Source organism: Pseudomyrmex gracilis, unplaced genomic scaffold (assembly GCF_002006095.1).
Source record: "Pseudomyrmex gracilis isolate BER0280 unplaced genomic scaffold, ASM200609v1 scaffold_237, whole genome shotgun sequence".
In the NCBI taxonomy this organism is placed as follows: Eukaryota; Metazoa; Arthropoda; class Insecta; order Hymenoptera; family Formicidae; genus Pseudomyrmex; species Pseudomyrmex gracilis.
In genome coordinates this window covers 122,518-148,423 of record NW_018020821.1, presented here as the reverse complement: position 1 = coordinate 148,423, position 25,906 = coordinate 122,518, and the positions used below count along the sequence as shown (strand labels likewise).

The window sequence follows — 25,906 nt, the reverse complement described above, 5'->3', positions numbered from 1 at the left end:
GGTCGATTGGATCTTTTCTTCTTTCTCTTTTCCGCCCCCGATCTTCTTTATGTTTTGGATATGCTACGCGATCGGTACCGAGAGATAAAATAGATAAAGCGAGTAGTCGCTTCGTTAATAATATTCCATTTATATGTAGGAAAAGAAATTTGAACTGAAAAAAATCATGGAATTATTAAATCATGTTATAATTAAACGTTTCTAACTAATGACCTTACATTTAAATAACACTAACACGAAAATCATCAGGAATTTAAAGTTTGTTTTTAAAAAACAGAGAGAGAGAGAGAGAGAGAGAGAAAGAGAGAAAGAGAGAGACACAAAATATTTATTATTTTGTTTACTTAAATTAATATCTTAAAACCAGAAAAAATCGCAAACTATAAATAAAAAAAGAAAATAATATTGTATTAAAAATGAAAAATAAGTCAAACTGCTTATTACTAAAAAAAACTCCTTAAAGTGTATAATAAAGAAACACGTTTCGACGTGTTTCGATTACGACTATCTGTTAATCTACGTCTCTATCATTCGTAGATCGACACCTAAATAAAAGATAAATTCTGTACAATGACGCAAAGATCACGCTTAGTCATCGAAGCCGCGCGCCGTCCTTGAGTGTTGAATTCGTCGAGTCCGACCTTGCGGCACGTAGAATCTCGGAATGTGGGATCGCGAGGAATCGGTCATGGGCGTTCTCTTAATTAAGGGTGTCTAAGGGGAGTGCCCTTAGGACTATATCGTTTCTCTCTCTCTCTCTCTCTCTCTCTCTCTCTCTCTCTCTCTCTCTCTCTCTCTCTCTCTCTCTCTCTCTCTCTCTCTCTCTCTTTNTCTCTCTCTCTCTCTCTCTCTCTCTCTCTCTCTCTCTCTCTCTGTCTCTGTCTCTCTCTCTCTCTCGCTCTCTCTCTTTTCCTTCATCTCTCGTCGCGCTTGTCTCAACAAGAAATGAACCTTCTCGGAGATGAAGCAAGGACCAGGGTGAGAACGGCAGCGCCTATCGTGCAGGCGCCACCGTCCTCACGGTTACGTGCTTACACTCTCTTCGGCATCGAGAAACAATAATTACCTCTCACGGGTCCTTTGATGTCCCCCGACGTGTTCGCACCCCGCCTAAAGGTTCTACATAAGTCCCGGGTGGCCGTAGAAAGTCACGCATCGGCGATGCGTGAGAGATACCTGCGCGGTCTATCCCGTGAATAGGAAAATCGAAATAATCGTTCAGAAACAATCAAGTTCCAGAACTAATATGTGTGTTCGGACGTTAATTGATTCAGCAAAGTAACAAAATACTTACATTATTTTGCAAATTAAGAATAATTATATATAAATCAGAGTAATAAGCAAAAAGAATTTTAAACACTCAGCATAAAGTTAAAATATCACGTTAAAAATTGGATAAAAATTAAAGGTTTAAGAAAAAAAATCTTGAAATCTTTGCGGAGAATCTATATGTGAAAATATCTACTATCTAAAGAATGTTTCTTAAGATTATAATAACAGAAAACGAACGAATTGTTATTGCTAGATACTTAGTAACAGATTATGGAGTAGTGACTAAAAGGATATCCGCCTAGAGTATACATTGAGTCTCAAAAAATCCTTAAAGTAGGGGCAATCCAACAAACAACGCTTGGAAGCTATAGACATCCCCTACGGGATAAACCCCTTAGGATTAGTTTACTGTAACATTGATCCTTATTAACTAACAACTATCTCAATATAAATCGACAAAACAGGGCGGAAAAAAGAAACTTTTTGAGTCTAACGTATTCTCGAGGCACATTAGACCAAAAAAAATTCGCTTTATTATGACAAAAATCGACTTTTCAATCGACTTAAAAATTTAAGAACTTACACATATTTGCTTAACGTCGTAGTAATTTTGCGGGAGTTTTTCTTTAATAAAATTCGACTGTATTAGAGTAAGCCACATTTTCTCTATAAATCACATTCTAATCTTATTTACTCTATTAGTCTTTTTTTCATATTGTTTGTCTTTGATAAGTGAGATCTAACATAGAAAAGAATTTTTTTTTCACATTATAAAAATATGGTCATGTTAGCAGAAAACTGTAGTTGAATTTTTTTGCGCGTTTTTGACAATCTAATAAAAGTTATCGGATGCATTTTTTTTCAAATTCTTTACTTCTGTAAAGATGTTTTTTCATTTTATTCATCAATTATAGATATCTTTGTGTTTGATAAAATATATATCAAAGATGCTACCAATATTCTGTTAAGAAAAAAATTTCAACAGCTACGGAAGATAAATTTGAATCTTTATCTTGTCTTGCCTGTGTTAACATCATCGTTTTTTTATTTTAATCATGTTAGTACTTTTATTAATATAAAAATATTTAAAACTTATACACTTTATTTGTTCGAATTCTCGCGATACACATTTGTATATATTGACACAGAAAGTCACGTGTTAAAATTAACATATTCTGCATTCTTGTATTTTCCTAGTCAAATAAACACGTTTCTTTCAAAACGGGCGTAGCGCAGAAAATTTGGCACGGAGAAAAGAAGAGACTGGAAATTGCAGTCGACATTGTATTATCAGTTTGTAGGTAATCCCACTGTGTGTATGTGGAGCTATTTATTTGCCGAGAAGAAGAAGCGAAAAAAGAGGGAAGAGAATCCGCAGGATGTAAAAGAGACAAAATACAGTGGGGTGGTCTAAGTTTGCGGCAGGCCGCAACTTCATTTACACCTATTCAACATGTTCAGTCCCTCTTGAGCGCGGTCGTTAGATTTACGAGCGACTTTATCTCACCCTCCCTTACGTTTTTTTCGCCTTTCTTTTCTTTAACCCCGGTTCAGAAACTATGTGCCTCCGTATGACGTATGCACGTCTGTCTTTTAATTAATTAAAATATTAATCGTTTGAGTTTTGCTAAAACCTGCGACTTCAGTATATAATCTTTTATTAAATCTTTCTTTTGTTAAATAAATTATGTAAATAATAATTGTAAAGAGTTATTTATTACCCGTGTTTATAATATAAGATATATTTTGAAAAGAAGTGTATCAAATCTATATATTTCGAGAAGAAATGTAATCACAAGAGATTTAATAACACAATCATTTTTCAGAGAAATCAAGGAAAATAATTAATGAGAAAATTAACAAGTCTACAACCGCGAGACTTAATCTGGTCAGAAATTGCGGTTTTGGTTGCGGCAAACGTCACGAATATTTCGATAGTGGTCTATAACGGATCTTCTATAATATAATTCGTTACGCTGTCCGCAACGTAACTGTCGTCGGCCCGTGAAAAGAAATCGAGAGGGGCGAAATGATGAGAAAAGGTAAGATCCAGTTGGCAGAGAGAAAAATGCCGGACACATCCTCATTAGTATTTCACAATAACCGCGTAGATCTCATCACCTCGCGGCAAAAGATCCCAAAAGATAAAAATATCGTTTCTGATGTCTTTTTATACTGCAGTTAAAAAAAAAAAAGTATCACTAGTGTTGTTTCTTATAACACAATGTTTCGCCTAGTATAAGGAAAATCTTTTTGCAGCTACTTTAGTTTTTTGTTTTGAACCAGCTACGAAGATTCTTTCACTTAATTCAGATACAAAAAACTGATAATTTCAAAATTTATCTCATGGTCGGTTTGCAAACAGAGTTGTCTACATTTAAAAGCTATATGTGCTGGATCTGCTCGTGTATGTGTGTGTGTGTGTTATGTTGTAACAAAATATAATTTCCATATTTATTTAGAGTATTACTTTTTGTGAGCATTATTGTGATAAAGAACTATTTCTATGCAATAAGATACTTAATTGATTTTATAATTGTAAATTAGATTTGAATATTCAAGTTAAAGTTGCAAGATATATATATATAGAAAGAAATTGAAATAACCAAATATTTAACTGGCAGTTCTATTTAAAATCATTATTACAAGCAAGAAAGATATCTTCTTAAAATAAATATCTTACCAATATGACTCTTAGTATATCAGATCAGGCATCGCGTTAATATTCAGACGCTTCGTTTATATTAGTCGTCGGCAAAAGTGACGGCATATATCGATTGTAGATTCGTAGAAGCTGTGGACGACGCATATATTCGCGCGCATTTATACGTGCGTGCAACTTAGAGAGCGGCATTAAGTAATTATCATAAGCGTCAGCTTAAGTATGATACAGACAGGCTGTCCATCACGCAAGTCCACGTCCTCGCTCTCGGCGATCATACATAGTAACGACTCACTCGTCCGTGACTTACGAGCGAGAACGATTATTTCTGCTTACGCTCGCGCGCGGAGGCGTGAAGAACGCACGACGCAGACGAACATCGGCAACAACATAATCATGCAAACTGTTCGCTGCGATTAGGCCTGAATTAGACTCTCTAGACGCGAGTAGCAATTCTTTTTCTTAGCAACTAATTTCTCAATAAGCGCATTACGAAACGCGTGTGCTTTTTGTCTTGCAAAATATTTTAAAAATTTACGAGAAAGATAAATATTGGTTAGATATTTATTATAGATATTTATTTTATTACATTATATGAGCAAAATATTATATGTTGTATAAATTATATTTTAAGTAAATAACTATTTTTTAATATTCTAGTTTTCAGCACTCGTGTTTACTAAAAAAATAATTAAAAGAGGCAATATGAGAGATTGCACTCTTAGATCTTGGAGCGAGAACATGCAATCGCGCATCTTCTGTATGATGCGGCTGAACATTCCACGCGTAATTGCCTCGGATTTCGCTAGAGAACGATAAACTGCCTCGCCTTTTCCTCGGTAAATAATGACGCTCCTCCTTTCCTTGTTACTGCGGAAACAGAGAAGAGATTAGTATCGTCTGTTTTTAGATCGATATAAAACTCGTTTTTAGAGAAGAAATATGAAAATTTTTCTCTATATAATAAATATTTTCATACTAAGTATATTCTACAAAAAACGAATTACATTATTTTTTCAAATTTAACTAATTGATAGAAAAAAAAAGTGAAATTGAAATTATTGGAGCACACTCCTCCTTGTGAAAGTATCACGGAGATTTTTGATTTATTCAAGATAAAGACAAATAATTGTAGATATTTAAGCTTCTCTTTCGTTTTTTTGTAAACTAACAACTTGACACATAACAATAAAAATGCAATTCAAGTTATTGTGCAAAATTAGTTGCATCGAATCGCTTGTTTATTAATGCTCTTCTCAATTTCATCACTTTCTTTCTCGTCTTGTCTCACTGACGAAAAAATGCGGATACATTATAAGATCTCTCTTTTAAAATACTGCCACATTTTACGTTATTTGGTAAAAAGACCGACGTACATGTCGCTGATGATTTACCGTATATATCATTACAAATACACTTGTGGCGTTTTTTTTTTATTGTTATTGATAGTAAATATAATAACGATATATTTGATACTAGTCGTTTTGTGTTTTTTTTCTAAGTTATCGGAGAAAATAATAAAATGTCGACACCAACTAATCTATGAACTTTTAAGTATATTGTACTTACACTATATATTATGCGTAAGAGAAGCGTTGTAACTATATTAAAACAAACAAATTTACAAATTTAGATTTATATAATATCAAAGAGATTTTCGATCAATTTGAGTTATGTGCCGGATGTATGCGTGAAATATATTTTTTAAACCTATAAATTATTACATATAATAATAATTCAAACTGAGTTCAATTTGAAAATTTATACTGCATGTTTGTTTTGTATCACATATATGTAAATTATCTAATTTCCTTGTCTATGAAATTAAAAAATTCATTGCAAACATATCGGAGCCAAACTTGGATTTCCCGCATTTAGTGTAGACATCTCATATTAAAACATTCAGTTTGCAAACAAATAAATTTTATTAAAAATATCTCTCTCTATTAATTATACAACTAATTTTTAAAAATAGAGATATTATTAGTTTTTCATATAAACATAAGCACAAGCAACTGAAAATTATATATGTATAAACTACAGACGAAGGAATTCCCGAAACGTGGACATTACGTAGAGTCCTTCAGGACTTCAAGACAGGGAAAAAATCCTGCTAGTAGTTCCATAGCTACGCTATCCCACATTCCGCGATGCGTTCCCACACTCACGCGCGCGCACACCTCCACGTTTCGATTCACGCATTCCCGACAAAAGAGAGACAACTAACATGATGCGATACGCGAGAAAAGAAAGAAGCTATTGCGAACTGTAGTAAGGGAAGAGATGAATGGAAAAAAGAGGAAAAAGAAAGTAGAAGGATCAGGTGAGCGGGGTGGACAAAGAAGGCGGAAAGGAGACAAAACGAACGACGGAGGAGTAGATATAGAATGGGAGAGAGGGGACCGCGACAAAGGTTCTTTTGCGCAAGGAAAACAGGGCTCCGCAGTGGGAACTTGATAGGGCGTAGCTCTAATAAAGCCCGCCTACTGTTTCCTGTTGAAAGCCACGTGCTCGCCTGCAAGGCGCAAGAGCACTACTGCTAGCACAACTGCCAGCTATATTCTAGGATAAGAAATCTAGGATGTGTGAACAAGAGCAAGACATGATCATCCTGTTGATTAAAAACAGAAAACAAATTTTATCGTGATGGTACACATCACATTTAAATAGTTTTATGACTTTTTCAGTTTAAGTTGCAAGCATATTTGAATCTTCATTTACAAATATTAATTACTAATTGAAAAAATTTCAAATATGTTGCACATTTTATTTTTAAGTTTAAAAACTAATTTAGACGCAACTATATACACATACATATATGTATACTTTTTATTTTATCAAATAGTAATATACTTTATTTTATTCTATTTTCTTTTAACCTCTATTCTCTAAATATTTGCGTAAAACTTTTTCTTATTAAGGTTAGTTAATTTAAAAAAAAAAAAAAAAAAAATAAAAAAATAAAAAAATAAAATAAAAGCATAAATTGCGAAAAAGAAATAAAACAAGATGTTAAAGTGGGAAAGAGTCACCGAATACTGGATACTGACAAGCAAGATAAGAGAATAATAAGGAAATAACAAGGAAAAGAGAAAAAAGCAGACGACAAGAAACTCTAAGAGAAAAGGATTGAGGAGATAGTCGCGCATGCTAGTGGAAGAAGGCAGGGATAAAGAGGCGGGAGCTAGGCTGAGAGAGGCGGGGCGAGATTTAATCGGTATTAAGGGGGGGTCCAACAGTCAGTCCACCGCATCAGGGGGGAAGGGAGAACATTCCGTTCTCTTTCTGAAGAGAGATCGGCTCTTCCGCAGAGAAGCGCGTGCAGTCGCTAGCCGAGGCCTATACTTGCCCGTCGAAGGGTATTGGTTCTTCAACTCGTTGCATCATATCCCCCAGCGCAAGGGCACGAAATGAACGAAAGAGAAAAAGAAGAAGAGAGAAAGAAAGAGAGAGATAGAATGTGTAAGCGAAACAGATAGAGAAAAAAAAAGAAAGACAGAAAAAGACGTGAAGAGAGAAGAAAAGGGTGCGAAAGAGAAAAGAGCAGCTAGAACATCTCTCCCCTACGTTAACTTTATATTGTCATACTCTGATACGGGCACGCGTGCACGCACGCCCGCGGCAGGCACGCATGCACGCGCCCGCGCCACCGCCACCGTCGTCGTCACCGCCGCAGCCGCTACCACACGTTACTACTCAAAGGACCTCCCTGTCGAGAAAGCAGAGAGTTGGCACGGACGGTCGATGGACAAACGAAACGGAAGGAGCAGAGAGCGGCACGCGTGTACGCGTCATCCCTGAAGAGAAAAACGCTCGACGTTTCGGTGGCATTTCCGAACTTTATCTGATCCTTAACAAAGCAGTCCAACAAACCGGCGTGTAGCATTTACGAGGGTTGGCAGGTATATAACTTCCATGGGCCAGTTTTTGTGCTACTTCTCTCTCTTTCTCTCTTTTTCTCTCTCTCTCTCTCTCTCTCTCTCTCTCTTCCTATCTCTCTTTCTCTCNTTTCTCTCTCTCTCTCTCTCTCTCTCTCTCTCTCTCTTCCTATCTCTCTTTCTCTCTCTCTCTCTCTCTTTCTCTCTCTCTCCCACCACTAATCGGTGAATCGTCACACTGCTGAAGGGTGACACCCACCCCTCGAGGAAAGCTCTTCGGGGGGGGTGAATTTTCGTGACGTTTCGACAACGTACTGAGCAGCAGTGACAGTCGGCAACAGGAGCCTAAGGCGTTACGGTGCCTGCCGGAACCAATCGGCACCTGACAAGTCCCACGAGAGATCCACTCGGTCTGTAACAACAAGCAGAACGACAGACAGATCAGTGCTTGCGAAGAGATAGTACCTGTCCACAGGATAACGCTGGTCAAATCCGACACGGTCCGTCGAACGGTTTAATGTTAAGGGTTGATATGCGGTGATCAGTGTTCGTTATCGAAATACCCCGGAAGGATCGTACTTTAAAATTGCTTCAGGACGATCTTATCGGCGATTAGCATCGGGGTCATGCGCACGACCCTGTGAGTGCGACTCGAAGAATTTGCGAGGAGTTCGCGCAAGACTAAGAATCGACGAGCTCGCGAGTATATCGCGCGAGATGTTCATTCAGTGATAGTTCGTGTGCACGGTGCCTCGCGCTCTGCCTCTGATCGAAGATAAAGACGACGGTGAGAGGATTTTACGCACGGGACACTACGGGATTCGCGACACGCGAGACACACGCCGGAAGATGAGGCTCTGCGTGTTGCTGACCGTGCTCTTGGTGACGGTGCACGTGTCTCTCGCTATCAAGGTGAATCGGTCGAGGAATAAGAATCACAGCAGGGGAGGATCCACATGGTGGTAAGCATCAAGAAGTGCAGTTTTTTTTTACTTTTAATACGCTTATAATATAGCAAAATTATCTTCTATTACTTTTTCTGTAAATGTTTGCTTGTAAACACGCAGCGTCGTAAAACTTTTTATCGCGAACATTAGCGTGCGAAGGTTCCGGAAATAAATTATAGTTGCACGAAGCAGTTAATAGACTTGTTGACAAAGTCATCGACTAGACTTAAATAATCAAATGTGGTAGTAAAAGAAGAGAGTAGAATTCTAATCTTTTTCTTTTTCATGTGTTTTTTTGGAAGTTTTTACATTTTTTTGTTTTGTCGTGAATTTATTATGTTATTGTCGTGAAATAAAGATATCATTAATATTTTAAAACTTTGTGCTTGTAACAAACTCCTGTACTAAGATATGTAATTGGCTAATGACAATAATTAATAGCTACATTGATTGTAATTTATAAAATTGCTTGCGTCTTATGTAGAAGTAAAAAAACAATTCGATATGACATATTGGACTTGAAGTAAAAAAAAACGTTTTGCTTTTCGCAAAACGATAATATATGCTTAGTTTCTATTATAAAAAATATGGGTATATAAAATGTTATAAATATATTTTTTTTCGGCGTGAAAATGTATTTCACAAAATCCCTCAACACCGCATCTCACAGTGCTATTTTCTACACGACACACATTTCGGAAAGTAGTTTCTTCTAATTAAAATATTACTCATTGCTTGAATTAAATTGATCTTTGTGTGTTAATTGCGTCTCTTTGCGTTCGTGCGTGCGCACATTAACACCTGTCTATTCTGGCATTTATCGCGCTAATCGCGGGAGCAACATTGTCGCGCGCGTCGTGTCGTTATTGATCCATTAATCATAATTCTAACTCTCTACTCGTTTTGATTCGTAAACAGTTTCTTGCGCGCGATGTATGTTAGATAATGATTAACTTCATTAGTCCGATCATAAATAATGCGCACGATCGAGAGTGCTTGTGGCTCATACACTATCCCGTGAGAGAACCGCGACGAATATCCACCTATAACGATAAATTGCCGGCGATAAATCAGACTCGTCCTGTTTTCGCGCGAGCTCACACGATGGTTATTACCATCGCTAAATTAATTGAATCAGCGCGACACGAAAGACAAGCCGCGCGCGTTACTCGCAATTATCGCCAACTCGAACTACAAAGTATTCTTCTCATCATGGTGCCCTTGCACTTGAAACGAAACTCATATCCATTTGTTCTCATTCTCTGCTGCGACCATGTATCATATTGTACAGGAGATTATGATTGAATTGAAGCACTTTATTCTATATAAAAGTGTATTGATTAACTTTATTACGAAAAATATTACATAAATGCACTTAATTAAATGACTCTATCGATCTATCGCGCTTCGATCTCTCGCGTCTCTTGATCCGTTCTTATCGACGGCTACAAACTTTCTTTCGTCTGGCTCCGCAAGCCCTTTTCCTCGTCACCTCGGTCTTCGGCGATGTTATCATATTTTCCTCTTTTCAAAATTGTCGGTTGAGTCGTCAACCGGCAAACAACAAGCATCGCAAAGGTGAGAATCGACAAATATATGTTTGTCACCTTGACAATCGCGCAGGTATACAAGTTTATCGTGAAATTATCAGTCGTTAAATTCGAAAACATACAAGAATAATACATATAAAAAATATAAGAGAATAATACATATAAAGATTCGATTTTAGCCGTTTGTAATGATTCTTCCTTACAATATTAAATCTATCGTTTATATGTCACCCGTTTATACAAAGTCTCTACTGATTATTAAAAAAAAAAAACAAAAAAGAGAGAAAAAGAATTAATCACAAAAAATTTTTTATATAAAATAAAAATCTATAGTAGGACAGAAATTAAAATAGATAAAACTAATTATTAAATATATATTAATAAAAAAAAATATTAATAAACATATTATTAAAAATATGTCTTTGCGTAAACGCGCTTTAATATATCTACGTATATTAATATATACTACGTATTATCACAAATGATATATGTGCGACTTTTATTAGATATGCTGTGTATCGTCAGATAAGATTATTTTTCGTTTTTTTTTTTTCAGAATAAATTTTTTCATATTATTTAAGTTATTTTAATATGATCTATGTTTTCCAACATAAATATAAACTCTTTTTACATTTTCAGTAAAAGATAGTTATATCACAATATTAAGTATAAGTCACAAAAATGTGACACAATTAATCGAGATAAAATGCATATTTTGGATTTCATCTTTGCGCGTGTTCAATACGATTCTAACAATCGTTACAATGTTGTATTTATCGTATTTTTTGTCACCAACCGGTGTGATCGATTTATCAACGTAAACGACTTAAGACAATGAGAATAAAAAGCGAGATGATACGTAGCTGTGCTCTTCTTATATCGAAAGAAACGAGAAGTCGGTCGAAAAAGACCAACACGTCATATGAAAAAGACACGTAGACAAGCTTTCGCGATCAGAACTGCAACATCTCTCGTTTGGTTTATGACATCTCGACCTGATTCATGACGTTGTTGTTCTGAATATGGACAACTCATGCCAAAAATGACATATGTACGTCGATGTAACTTTGTTGTTCAGAGGAAACACTAATAGCAGTAAAACGCACGTGTTTATATAAACGCATGCTTTGGTTAAAAAAAAGTAAACAAACCTACATAAGGTAAAAGACCCAATTACTGTCATCTGTCCAATTACTGTCACCCTAAGCTATTTTATTTAAAATATTAAATAAATCCTAAAAAGTTATGCATGAAAACAATCTAACATAGAATTTTAAGTGCAATTAATATAACAAAAAATCCAGCACTCAACATTCGTGTCTCATTTCTTTCATTTTAGGGGTGACAGTAATAGCTCTCGCATCGTTCTTTTTTAATTATTAAATTTATAAATAAAAATAGAGATTTTGAGAGGCGGTATTATTTTGTTTCTTATATTAGAGACATCGAATAATACCAGATAAGAAGAAAATCACATGTTTTTGATAAATAAGTAGTAAAAACAATTCACTAACACACACCAGAGTTTATTATTCGGGTGACAGTAATTGGGTCTTTTACCCTACATATTATAATTGTTTACTTTTACTAGTTTGTCATAAAAAATTAATATTAAAGACAATATTTATCTATTGTTAATGTGTAAACATTGTGTATACATTGCAATCAAATACATTATACATATTTTATTCAGCTGTTTTAATTTTTATGTTAAAAAAACTAAATCTTAATTAATTTTTTTTTATACATATGTTTCGAATATTTAACTATATGTTTTTGTTATTACAACCTTCACGAATTGTAAATAATAACTGAAAATAACGCTAAAAAATAACGCTAGCGTCAACTTCATAGCACGTGTGGTCTTCTTATAAGATAAACATTGATTCTATAAATAAATTGTATCTCAGAATTGATACAAAGTAAACAATGAAAGAGAGAGAGAGAGACTTCATTATTGGATAAATATTTGACTGATTATTAATTGATTATTTGTAAACTTCACTGCATATAAATCAAAACACGTGTGCAACTGAGACTGTTGTCTAATTACAATAATTCAAGCGACTTTTTTGTTTCTATTTTTATGTTTTTCATGAAAAACAAAATGTTAAATATTTTGTGGAATTAAAAAATCTTCTCTTCCACAGAAGAAATAAAAAAGCAATCTCTTCAAATCCCATGACATTCATAAATGAAATAATTCGTTATTTTTCACTGCATCGTTCACTTTGAATATTTTTTCGTTATTACAAGTGCGTGATCCCGAAGAATCGTGCTACCTTCGCTATCCTCACATCTTAGTGCTATAAATTATTTTTGTCTCAGTCATCGTCTGGCGGAAGAAAATATGCGAAGATGAAGAAAGAGTTGTTCCTGAACTTTTCTCTCAGACCGACATAAATTATAATAGATACATCCTAAACGTTCTGCGGCGCGTCTTACTTATGGACATTGCTTATTGAATGCATACATGCATCGATACCGCCGCATGGTGTACATTACACGTCGCATCAGCCGTGTGAGCTCGCGGATCGCGCATGACAAATCGAAGGACCTGCCACATGTGCACATTCTGAGCATATACGAGATGATCCTCGAAGCCGTAGCGTTTAATCCCGTGTCTTACCTGGATTTTATTTGGGCCTATATGTATCGCGTACATTTTTATTTTATTACAAACAAGTCGCGTTGTTCCGCATTTTATATAATAACGTTACTCTTATAACAATGTTACTGCTGAGTAGGTATATGTCTCTTTTTACACATTCTTACACAATTCTTTTTATCCATGTAAATCTGTGTGTGTGATATAGAAATATAATTTTTTAATTATATTTGTGATATAGAAATATAATTTTTTAATTATAATATAGAAATATAATTTTTTAATTATATATTACTATATCACACACACAGATTTACATAGATTTTTTAAAACACTTTTTATTACTAAGTCACGTGTTAGTTGCGTTTTTTCACACATTGATTTGTTCATATATAATATTTTTATCTTATTAGATATATATATATATATATATATATATATTTATTAAGAAAGAACAATATTTTATATAATGTCTTGCTATATTATAATGTTATATTCACCCTCATTGGAAAGCTCATATGTGCAACTCGGAATCCTATTTTCTGATCTAATATCAGAAAACGCAACGTTTTTCCATCTCTCGTTTTATCAGGCCATGTGTTTGCCACTTCGCACTTTCCGATTTGTTTAGACCGCCCAAAGTGTCAAACGAGAAATCTCGGTGGCGGGTGACTGATAGTCATTTCGCGGTGAGCCACGCAGCTCCGGTTTCTTTCAGAGTCTCGATTTCCGTCCAGACTACGAGGCGTCGACAGAGCCACGGCGACAGTGATTACCTGTTTATTATGCCGAGCGACTGATCCGATCCCAAAGCGCGCGAGCTATTTTAAATAAGGGTCGCGCAAGCGTCTCTCGTTTAAAGAACAACAAATATCCGACGCATTTAGTGCTTTTTCATGCGTAGCAAATCGGCTTTGGACGTTTACGATCCTGTTTGGAAACAACTCTTCTCCAAAGAGTTTCTCTCGTGTAGAGAGTGCTTACAAAACTTGTGCTATATCTACACTTTACTATTGTATTCGCTTATAAAGATCATCTTAGTCTAATTCGGTTGTTTTCTATAAAAATAACAAAAGATGAAAAAGTGTATGATAAATATTATATATTTATTCATCAAAAGCAAATCAAATACGTACATATAAAATAAATAATATTAAAATTTAAAAAGAAAATAATATTTTATATAAGAGATGTATTAAACAAGATACTTTTGTCCAAGCAAGTACATTTCTTACTGCACTTGATTAGTATGCATTTTGCACGGTTCATCATTTCTTCTTGTGGACCTTACGTTCTTCTTCCCACGAAGGGCACACCATGAGCACATTTAAACGTTTTTCTGCGCTATGCTCGATCGATCGAGACGCGAATTCTTTCACATGCTGAACTCGCACGCGGTAGCTTGATTTATATACATACAGGGTGTATCAAAAATTGATAAAAGTTGTACGACTTTTGTAGACAGACTTACAAAAAACCATTACTATTGTCGCTATTAGTAGTTTTCAGTTACACGTAATTGCACGTAATTCTTCACGAATTTTACCAAGTTTATCAGATAAAAGTATAAAATTAGATATGACATTTCAATTCTTGACTCTCATTTGAAGAAAACTTTCTAATTTAAATCTTATTAAAATACTTTATTTAAAAGATAGGAGAGAAAAATTAAAGGGTTCTATTTTTTTCATATAGTTTTATAAAAAGATATTTTGACTTTGTTAAATAATCTATGGCAAGTTTGCAGATTCTTTGATACACTCTGTATATACAATATTCTGTATATACACTTGAAGCTACCGTTGATCAAAACTGCTGAACCAGTTTCGTCTTTCGTGCTAATCTTCGTAACCTTCTCATTCCCTCGCGTTGCCTGTTCTCTTCTCAATGCCCGCACCTTTTTGCGTGCAAAATTGACGTTTCGCGGTGACGGCCACCGTTTAAATCACACGCTAAAGCATCCATCGGGTTACACACCGATTCAAATATCCCATGACTATTTTTTGCGATACTTAAAAAAAAATGCATTTATCTGATTCTGCTTTTTTACAAAGATATAATTTTAATAATATAGAAACTTTATACTTTTTTTATTCTAAATACAAAACTGTACGCACAAGAAAATATAAAAAAGAGTAGTTAAAACATAACTATGTATATAATCATGTGCAAATAAAATTAACATTTCTTATATTACACAGATACAGATACACACACACACATACAGACAGACACACGCAGACACACACATACAGTAAGTCAATTTTCAATTAAATATTTCAATAAAATATATTTTTAATTAAATATATTAAATATATTTTAAATTCAATTTTCAATTAAATATATATATGTATACATACATACAATTAAATATTAACCTTTATTTACGTCACTTTTTTCAAAAGAAAGTTAATGTGTTGTATTTTGTATAATATAGTAAAATTATACATGTTATTAAATAAAATACAACACGACGAAAAAGATATCAGTACGTAACATGTGTACAGATAATATGTGTATTTTCAAATACAAATTAAAGCTTCAACTTTGTAGTGGTAATTGGAAGTTGTATCTTTTCTAGATCAAACCTGTCGCTCTCTGGATAGAAGAAAAAGCAATCGCGGCAGATGACGATGCGCATTATCATTCGCGAAATTGCCGCGTAATTAAAATTTATTTGCGCGATATCGCACGATACCTTATGCATTACGACGGTCATGTAATACGCGACACGCACGATAACGATGCACACGGCGTTTGCCAAACCGAACACAGGAGGGCTCATTAAGAGAATTTACTGGCGATCGCGATTACATTAAGCTCTCTTTCCCCGAGACCGCAGCTAGCTTAACCGCAGTCGAACCTTCCCTTCTACTTTTTGTGGTTGCTTATAAATTGATAATTTCACGAAAGCGCACATATTATATATGCTTTAACGCTTGTGTCGAGAATATATGACCGGAATTATGCTATCCGGATGAGAGAGGCACGGTCAGGATCACGAGAATAATTCTTTTTACTCGAATGCTTTTTATTACCACAATCTTTATTAAAAAAAGAAAGAAAAAAAAAACGTTCTCAATATTCTGTATTCACTTGGTATCGTCAAAATTGCTTTGCTAAATTAACACATTAATCTACTGTTTCTACTTTGACGTGTATGAATGCACAAGAAAAGTCTTCCGTAGCAAATAGATTTAAATAGAATATCATTTCGATGAATTTGTTTTTTTTATCGTTTTTTAATCGTTTGGTCCAAAAATAATTTTCTAAAAAAAAAAATTAACTCGTCTTTTTTTTAATAGTAGAAAGAACAGTTCGCATATTTGTTTTCTTTTTTATTTTGCTCTTTTATGTGCGAAATCTATTTTTTTCTTTCTTTAAATATAACAAAAAGATATGACATGAACAATGATATAAGATAGGTGTGTTATTTTGCTTTTAGGGGTATTGCAAAAGCGGGTGAACCTAATAATTTTCCACCTAATCCTTCTTTGAACTTGGAACCCTCTTTTTATGGAACATTGAGGCGAAAACAGAGGAAACTTGTCAGGGATAATCCTGGAGTATTAATGGCTGTGGCAAGAGGTGCAAATCAAGCCATTGCCGAATGTCAGTACCAGTTTCGCAATCGACGATGGAATTGTTCAACAAAAAATTTTCTTCGAGGAAGAAATCTCTTTGGCAAGATTGTCGATAGAGGTAAGTAACACATTTTAACACCGTTTGAGTTTAATATAATATTTTATAAGTACAAAGATCACTGATAATTGTAAACACAATATATTTAAAAAGCAATAATAAAATTGTTTTTCTAATTATTCCTTAATATCATCGAAATAAAAAAGATTTTATGTCACTAAAAGTATAATATATTTAAATTAAACAACTAAAAGATATTACTTATGTTTAAAGAGATCTATTGCGTTGGTTATAACCGATATTCAAGATATTTACCAAAGACGGAGGTATAAGAAGAAACGAGAGAGAAAAGAACGCGAGAGACAAGAACGGATCGCGGCTGTTATAAAATCGCAAATGACAAATCTGCCGATTTGCTTAAGCCAACATGGCCTCGATACGTCTCGTAACACTCAGTTAGTAGATTAAGTAATAAGGTCCGTCATCTCGTCATCGCAATGCGTCATCGCGATAATCGCCGAGCGAACGACACCTTAGAGATAAACTGTGGATTCAACGGATGTAAAGCCATTTTAAAACGACATCACTAACATCTTATCTGGTTGAAAAGCATGTTAGTTTGAATGGAATCATATTTCTTTTGAAATTATGTTTGCTGTCTCGATAACACATAGTTGTACCTCTGTGATAAATCTTATAAATTTACTTATTGAATTTATTAATACAATTTTTTTTGTATAGATAAAACACTTTGCATGTTAATGGGATTTTTTGTATTCCGTTGATTTAATTTTATTTATGTGTTTATTGGAGCACGTATTGTTATACAATACGTAGATCTCTTGAACCATACAAAAAAGTCTCAGCTTTGTATACGCGTTAACGATACGTAATACTTTTAATATTAATACTTATTTTCGTAAAGTTACGTCAAAGACTCGACTTCGTAAACATGTCGACGATGCAGCTCTCTCATACGAATTTTTGTGAACCTTTAAAAAGAAATGAATCGTCTTTTTTGATGTATATTAAACAAATGAGGACTTGTGGATCATTGATTGTTTGAGAGAGATGTATTTATTTTTTTCTTTTTTTTTTTATGAGAGGAATGTATACTCGATAAGTATTTACGCTTCTACGCATGCAAATTTATGCGTGATTTGATTTGATCTAAATATTAATAAAAGAGAGAAATCTGTAATAAAATTTTATAGCAGATCATCATATATTTGTTAAGTATTTGATATTATTTTATTATCATTTGAAATTGTGTGTTCACATAAAAAAAAGAAAAGGAAACACCCGCTGTGCTTTCGACAGAACGCATTAACACCTTATTTGAGTGCGAACGATTACATAGATCGAGTGCATAAGGCGCGAAGGTTTCAAGTTGTCGTAGGGTTGGAAAGACCAAGGCACACTGCGACTACGCGACAAGAAGAGAGTGAAAAAAAGATAGAAGAACCGGGAGGGGGGATCCTAGGAGGCGTATCCTTCGTCCAAAGGCCCCGGGCACGTGCCCCACCGGCCAGATGTATGTTTTGCAACCTGATAATGGACCTTCTCGTACCAGTTCTGGCTCCCCTGCGGCTCTTTTAGATCTCGTCGAGGCGATTGTAAGCTGAGCTTTTTCGCTCGAGCCGCTCCCACCCCATTATGCCGAATGTCCCCATATGGCCACTTAGTAAAACTAAAAGAAGTACACACGGTGCGCAAAAAAGAGCGGGGAAAGGGTAGAAAACAAGATGAAAAGAGAGAGGGAGAGAGAGAGAAGTAAGAATGTTATTTTTTTATGAGCCCGTAACACGCATGCTTTGACGCTCAGAGACATATTTCGTTGCAACACGAGACGAAACCGTAACGTCGCGATGGGGCGACACGGATTGGCGGTTAACACGATGTTCCCTTTAGTGTGTCTGCGCGATTAGTATTGGCGTCTAGTTGCAATTATATAGACTTGTACTTTATATATATTTTATAATATATTTCCTCTTAATTTTTTGATTATTTATCAAATAGAAAGGAACGAAAAGGCTCTGATAAAATCTCATAAAAGTAAGGACAAAGGGCCAATAAGAGCCTGAACACGGATGTTAGTGTGTGAAAATTAGGAGTTTATTTTAAATATTTTTTAATATTTATAAATAATATTATAAATCGTTATATGTATATATATATGTATATATATATATATATATATATATACATGTATTTTCTTTGTCTTTATATAGATCCTTCGAGATTTCATCTTCACTGAGCTGACGAAAAACATAGATCACTATCAGCAAACAATAATATGCTCTCGTCGCGCTCGAAGATGAAAGAATCGGAGATAGATCCGGGACAAAGTTGCAGTCGAACACCGGTCGTTTCCGGATTACGTAATCTATACTACTACATGTTCTGACGCAAGTGTCAAGTTGCCATCAGTTATGCTCGTAATATAAATTCGTAAAAGTAATAAACTAATTAATTATGTGGATTTGATATGTAAGTCTTGTGTGTTGCAAATATTCATTACGTTAAAAAGTAAAGAAATTCTCACACACATATTTTTTAAGCATTTAATTAAAAAACACAACTGTGTTTAGACCCGACCGAAAGATACTTTAATATAGATATTAATTTGTTCGCGTTTTGTTGCACGGATGTTATTAACACAAGACAAGTTATCAATCTCCGATGGCATTTCTAATAACGATTCTGTATAAAATAGTCTTAATATATTCTTAATATATTCATACGTGTCTATATAAAACACATAATTAGCGAGTCAATAAAAACGTGTAACGTCAATTAATATGTATATACGATCCGAAACTTTTGTCGACAGGCAACTCAAGTTAAGCATGTGACATTTAAATTTAAATGTCGCATGTAATGATTGCATATATGTAAAAGAGCAAACGGAGAATAGATATCGAGCCGATATCTACGCGCGCGAGAGGAATTTTGCCGGTTTGGAGACTCGATACTTTTGGTTGCGTTTGTACTCGATATTATAGCTGGTAGTGAGTGCGTTCGCGGCCTGTAATCATTTCGCCGCCAAGAGCCACCTACCGCATTGGTATCCTCGCCTTCCTTCATTCTTCGTCTCGTTCTCTTACCTCGCTTCTTCTGAACCTTTCTCTCACACCTTTCTCTCGTTTCTCCACATCTTTCTCTTCTTTGACACACACCGTGGCTCGCAAAAGCGAACCCCGCAGCCTAATTGCTCGGTAAACTGCGAATCTTGAGAGACTCCACATTGAGCAACGTTGTCTTTTCTTTTCTCAACTTGCTATATGATAACGATCGCAGCCAAAATCATTCGGCTTAAAAAAGCAAAGCTGTACTGTCGATGACGAAATAAATTCATCTCTTCACTGTGTTAAGAGAGAGAGAGAGAAAGAGAGAGAGAGAGAGAGAGACAAAATAAAATATCTTGAAAATAAACTTAAATAGAGTCAAACTTGTTTTAAAAAAACGCAATTTTACGATTTTTTTAAACACGCATATGTATGTGCGTAAGTGTGTAAGTAATCATCTTCTTCAGGAAGTTAAATCTTAACATAAACGACCAAGTCTGCAAAAGTCTGCCATTAGTTACGGATTTGAACTTTATTCTACGAAATGATTCTGCAGCTCTGCTCTGAACGATTTGCATTTTGTACTTCTATTATACCGCATGCTTCAACAAAAGAAAAAGGACACAGAAATCACAAAAAAATGTTATAATGTTATTTTTATCTATCAGAAAAAAAGAAGCAAGGTTTGCGTGTTTCAAATATTTTTGCCGTACACTACGAAATCGACATAATCGGTCGTTTACAGGATAAATGAAATAAATTCAATCAATATCTAACCAATGTGCAGAATATGTCTTATATGGTGATACCAGACGCTTTTTGTCATGGTGTTACGCCGCTATAAATCACGACCTATGATGAGCTACATGTGTCGACGGCACACCGAGGTTTCTTGCGAAAACGTGAGTCGCGATCCAATAAGCCCCCTTGATTTTTACATCTTGTTTGCCCTCCACTATGTTCCCTACTCAAGCCTAGCTCGTTCTCGTTCTCGCGGGTTTATATGACGCTCCGTGTTATTTTGCGGTCTTCGGAAGTGTTCTGCTTGTCCTCGGTTACTTCCCTTAGTCTTTCTTATTTTCGAGTCTCGTCGAGCTACGATTATTTGTACCGTTATTTCAGATGCTTTATTGCCGCAAAAATGTCTTTCATAATATTTATAATGAATCATTGTAAACGGATTTACGTACAGACTCATCATTTAAAGTCGCAATCCATCATCTATGTTTGTATTACATGTCTTTGCATAAATCATCACGTCGATATCGCCATCGGGGACCATCATCACCATATTACATCATTTTAGATTCCGCGTGTAGATGGTTGCACCATAACTCGTTTTGTCATCTGAAACTCGGGACAGTAGCAATAATAATCTCAACAATTTTATCTGGAGAAATTTAACCAAGATTCAAATGTTTTTCATAAAGATGCGCAGCAATGTCGTCTAAACAATCTCGAGAAAGATGACGATTCCAGAAAGAGAAAGAAGAGATGTCAGGAGTACTTGCTATGTATAGGTATTTCATCAAGTTCACCAATGTGTGCCAACTGTGCTCATCTTACAAGCATCTTTTAAATCACTATTATCTCACGATAAAATTATTAAGTGTTTTATTAAAAAGTTTGTTCAAATCGAAACTTATCAAATATTCTGTAAGAAATAAGACTGGATTTTTATAACATACTTTTTATACTGATATAATAGGTTAATTAATAAATAATATTAATAAATAATATCCATCTCTTATATTGCATTCGTCAGTGTTATATATTTTAATTCGAAAATGCTTCAAACTTATTCAATTATTGCTTTACTTGTCGAGAGAAAAGTTTTGAAATACACACGAGAGAGGGCAACTAAAGAATTTTCAATGTCAATGCGCGTGTTTGTCCTGCGGACACATTTTGGCTCCAAGTTGCTCATACTATTTAAACGAGTCGATAAAACCGCCGTTGAACTATTTATTGTACTCGGAATAAGGGAGAACAGCATACACGTCTCCACGAAAGCAAACAAGTATCCAGATTATTGCGTCGCGCTTCTTTTTTTTTTTCACCTTGTACTTTCTTTGCTTCACATCTTTTTTTCAATGTTCCTTCTTTTTCTCGTTTAGTTTCTTGCAATCTCGCGCGTTATAGTGACATTCTTACACATTCGGAAGAAACAAGACTGCGACTCGCTTATCTGCGGATAACAGACTAATTGTTTGAAAATCGTAAAACTCGGTTGAGAAAAATCGAACGAGTTGGTTTCTACGAACACAAAATCCTCAACGAGGCAATGAGTTCATCGAGGGCGTTTGCCGCAAAAGATTAGCCTTGCTCTCGCAAACACATGATTCAGAGAACATATGCGGTAATATACTGATACATACTATGTATCTTTCTTTGCTCATTTATTATTATAAAAGCTTTCTTGGGAAAAAGGTTGAAGAAAGAAGAAAAAGAAATATATATATATACATTTTCCTATCTTATTCACATGATAATCATTCTATCTATTATTCGTACTACGTGAGAGCTTGTTTCCTTAATACAATCACTGTAAAATACAAAGCAACGAGAGAAATGTAACAAATTTAGAAATTATTGCTGCCATCAATTCGTTACACAATGTTGATGGAGAGATACCTGGACCTCGAAGTCGAATTTAACTAAAAAAATCTTATTCTTATTCAATTTTTCGGTTTCTATTACGTCTCCGTATCTAATTAGCGCATCAAATCGAAATAGTTTTCTAGTGATTTGTAGTCCAAAAAAAAAGAGAATAATAAACTTGAAACACACAATAAATCTTAAATTTAACTAAAAAATGGGTTTAAATTATAATATTCTTCTTATATTAATAAAACAATGCGACAATTTGCTACAGTACTATTTACAAAATTATTTCTCTCTCTCTCTCTCTTTCTCTCTGCCTCTCTTTTTGTAATATCTTTACTAGCACAAAAGATACCGGCAAGCACCTGCGTTTTATGCAGATAAGCTCGAGGTGCTTCAGGTCAGCCCACTCATGGTTAAGGTCACGTACCGTCTCTTGTCTCTCTTTCTCATTCTCTTAGTCACGTTTTTCTCTCATCACTTCTCGCCACTCTCGTTCTCTCTCGCACTTTCCACCTGCGAGAACTTCTCGTTCAGGTAGTCTCCTGTGAGGATTGAGACGTTTGCTTGTGTGTGACGTCACACCGCTCACTTCCCACGCGACCAAACACACACACACACACACACACGCACACATATATCGCGAAACTTTATCTTCGCTTTTACGACGAGTATAAAAATATTGATATCTGCGTTCGTGTGTTTTTATCGACAGAAATATCTTTTGTGAAGAACTTTTGTATAAAACCGCACACGATTATATAACGACCGAAAGTTATTAGCTCAAAAATTATTTTAGAATCGTTACAACGTTCTACTATTTCAGAACCGTTATATAATGGAAAATAAAAATAAAATACAAAAAGTGGAAAGATTTATAATAATACATAATAATTATATATTTTTTTGGCATTACTCAAGTCGTAAGTCTGATTTTTATGTGTGTTTGCGCAACGAAAAGTTTAGTTGTCTCAGCTTGGCGTGCGTCATAAATTTGCCGTGATGTTTTACAGGATGCCGAGAGACTGCCTTCATCTACGCCATCATGAGCGCAGCTGTAACTCACAGTATTGCAAGAGCATGTAGCGAGGGTAGCGTTCAGTCGTGTTCGTGCGACTATTCTCACCAATCACGCGCATCATCTGTTGTTAGAGACTGGGAATGGGGCGGTTGCTCGGATAACATCGGATACGGTTTCATGTTCTCCCGCGAATTTGTCGATACCGGCGAACGCGGTCGAAATCTACGTGAGAAGATGAATCTGCATAATAACGAAGCCGGCAGAGCAGTAAGCACATCTGTCATGATTTACAAAACATTTATGTTTTATCAGATATTTGGAAATTTATATTAAATAAATCTGATTATTTTGTCTTATGATACGTCATTGTGCGTCATGTCACAAAAAGTAAAAAAGGATAATCTGTGTAATTTAATCTGTTCACAATTCCGAGAGACAATTTATACACTATTCCGTCCCTTTTGTTACATAGCACGTGTCTTCGGAGATGCGACAAGAATGTAAGTGCCACGGTATGTCGGGCTCGTGCGCGGTCAAGACGTGCTGGATGCGGCTACCGAACTTTCGCGTGGTTGGAGACAATCTCAAGGATCGTTTCGACGGAGCGTCCCGGATCGGAGTCAGCAATTCGCCTCCTGAGCGCACCAGCAACGTTGTCAGCAACTCTCCGAGCAATTCTGTGCACCATATTCGCGAGGGTCTTGGGCGCAAACAACGCTACAACTTTCAACTAAAGCCATTCAATTCGGACCACAAACCGCCCGGACCAAAGGACCTCGTTTATATGGATCCGTCGCCAGCGTTTTGCGAAAAGGATCCGCATCTCGGTATTCTGGGTACTTACGGGCGACAGTGTAACGACACCAGTATCGGCGTTGACGGCTGCGACTTGATGTGCTGCGGCAGGGGCTACAAGACACAAGAAGTGACGATAATTGAGAGATGCGCTTGCATCTTCCACTGGTGCTGCGAAGTCAAATGCCAGGTGTGCAGGACGAAAAAGACAATACATACATGCATCTAAGAAGATCGTGTTAGTGTATTATCGAAAACTCTCGGTAGTAGTTGAAACTAATCGGACTGAATTGATATTAAATTAAACTCGGTTTGTTTGTTTGTTTTTTTATTTTTTTGAGAAATTTACAAGTGTAAAATTATCACAATCGATTTAGAAATCGGACGGATGCGACTTTTTTGTGGCTCAGACAACTCTACTTGTGAGTGATTTTTTTAACTTGTGAGAGCTTTTGCCATGAAACTAGCCGGATGAAAGAAACCGGCGAAGTTGTCGCATGGAGTCCCGCGTGAGTTCGCGAGGCCCTTTCGTCTTCAGTATTACGCGAAACAAACGGTATCATATGTATTTATTATGTCGCGTTGCATATTCAAGACTGAAATGATGTGTGAAGCGTTAGCGCGATTGTAGATTTTCTAAGGTTTTAAGCATCAGAAAAAATTATAGAATATACGAAAAAATAGATAAAAAGATATTGGTCTATAAATATTAGTGTAAATATTGGTATACTAATGTTACATCGGCTTGCTATTTTGTGTTCATCGATGAAGAGATAACTTGATCACAACTTGTAATAAAGATATCTAAAATATAACATTACCATGTAGTAGAGAAAAATAATTTAAGGCTATATTACTATTTATATTTTTTAATTACGAGTGTTTAATAAATGAGTATTAAACACTCGTATGCGCATTTAATAACATTATGATATAGTATTAAAAATCAATTTATTGGCTTTCTCTCTCTTTCTCTCTTTATTTATCTACCTTTCTTTATCTATTTTTCTATTTATTTATCTCAGTAGATTAATCAAATTAAATTACTAGCTTTATTATGGAAGATTACTTACTTAATTTTTATGATAAATAAAGACAGAAAAAGCCTTCAATTATTTTTTTCTACTGCATAAGGTCTTTGTTTTAGGTGAAAAAAACATAATTTATTTTAAAATACTATTCTTTATGTGTGTGATTTAGACACACTGTCTTCGAATAATTTGGAATATTTAAAATCATATATTTGTGTACATAAATAGATTATATATAATGATATATTTTGCTGCATCGCAAGTCGATCGATGACTAATATATTCTTTCGTAAAGTCTATTGTAAATAAAACTTGTGTGATTTTTCACAAGACAACTAACATCGGACATAATAAATTATATTTTTATACTTTTCTTGACGCTTCTCTATTTTCTCTCTCTTCTTTTGCCAGAGTTTCGTAGATTTCGCGCCCAGGGAATCTTAAAACTATTCAATTAATTTTTCAACCAACGCTGAGTAAGGAAATTACTCTTTGGAAACTCTAATAATAACAGTTCGAACGTTGTGCATAATATATGTATTAATTATTGCTCGTATAATTTATGCAATAAATATAAGAGAAATAAACAACGTAATAAATAAAGAAATAAAAGTTTTGTTACACTGCTTTTTTATTTTTGCCCCATTATTTTCCTCTCGCAAATTAATTAGTTATTATATCAAAAAAGTTTATACTTTACTATTGAAAACTATAATTACAATAAAGTTTATTCAAATTAAAAAATTTGATAAAATTATAGTTTTATCACCGCAATAAATTTTTACTTTTTTCATTGCAATAAAATTATCTGTAAGAAAAGCAAGTTTG

General features: G+C 34.9%; 1 protein-coding gene across 2 annotated transcripts; it reads left to right on the top strand.

Annotated features, from left to right (window-relative positions):
* The first annotated feature begins 7,620 nt into the window (after positions 1–7,620).
* LOC109859093 (protein wingless) lies at positions 7,621–25,652 on the top strand. 2 transcript variants are annotated; one of them, XM_020436988.1, is made up of 5 exons: positions 7,621–7,836; positions 8,060–8,774; positions 16,363–16,619; positions 23,245–23,519; positions 23,725–25,652. In XM_020436988.1, exons 2-5 carry the CDS (start codon positions 8,662–8,664, stop codon positions 24,274–24,276), a joined length of 1,197 nt encoding a protein of 398 aa, XP_020292577.1. In that variant the 5' UTR covers positions 7,621–7,836; positions 8,060–8,661; the 3' UTR covers positions 24,277–25,652. The 2 variants fall into 2 exon arrangements, with proteins under 2 accessions (XP_020292577.1, XP_020292576.1); XM_020436987.1 differs by lacking the exon at positions 7,621–7,836 and having other exon boundaries at positions 7,953–8,774.
* The last annotated feature ends 254 nt before the right edge of the window (positions 25,653–25,906 follow it).

What these genes read in the sequence shown, in the direction of transcription:
- LOC109859093 (XM_020436988.1), top strand. Translation starts at nt 8,662, where the DNA reads ATGAGGCTCTGCGTGTTGCTGACCGTGCTCTTGGTGACGGTGCACGTG. An exon ending in AGGGGAGGATCCACATGGTG is followed by an intron (nt 8,775 to 16,362) that starts GTAAGCATCAAG and finishes TTTTGCTTTTAG; the next exon opens with GGGTATTGCAAAAGCGGGTG. An exon ending in TGGCAAGATTGTCGATAGAG is followed by an intron (nt 16,620 to 23,244) that starts GTAAGTAACACA and finishes GATGTTTTACAG; the next exon opens with GATGCCGAGAGACTGCCTTC.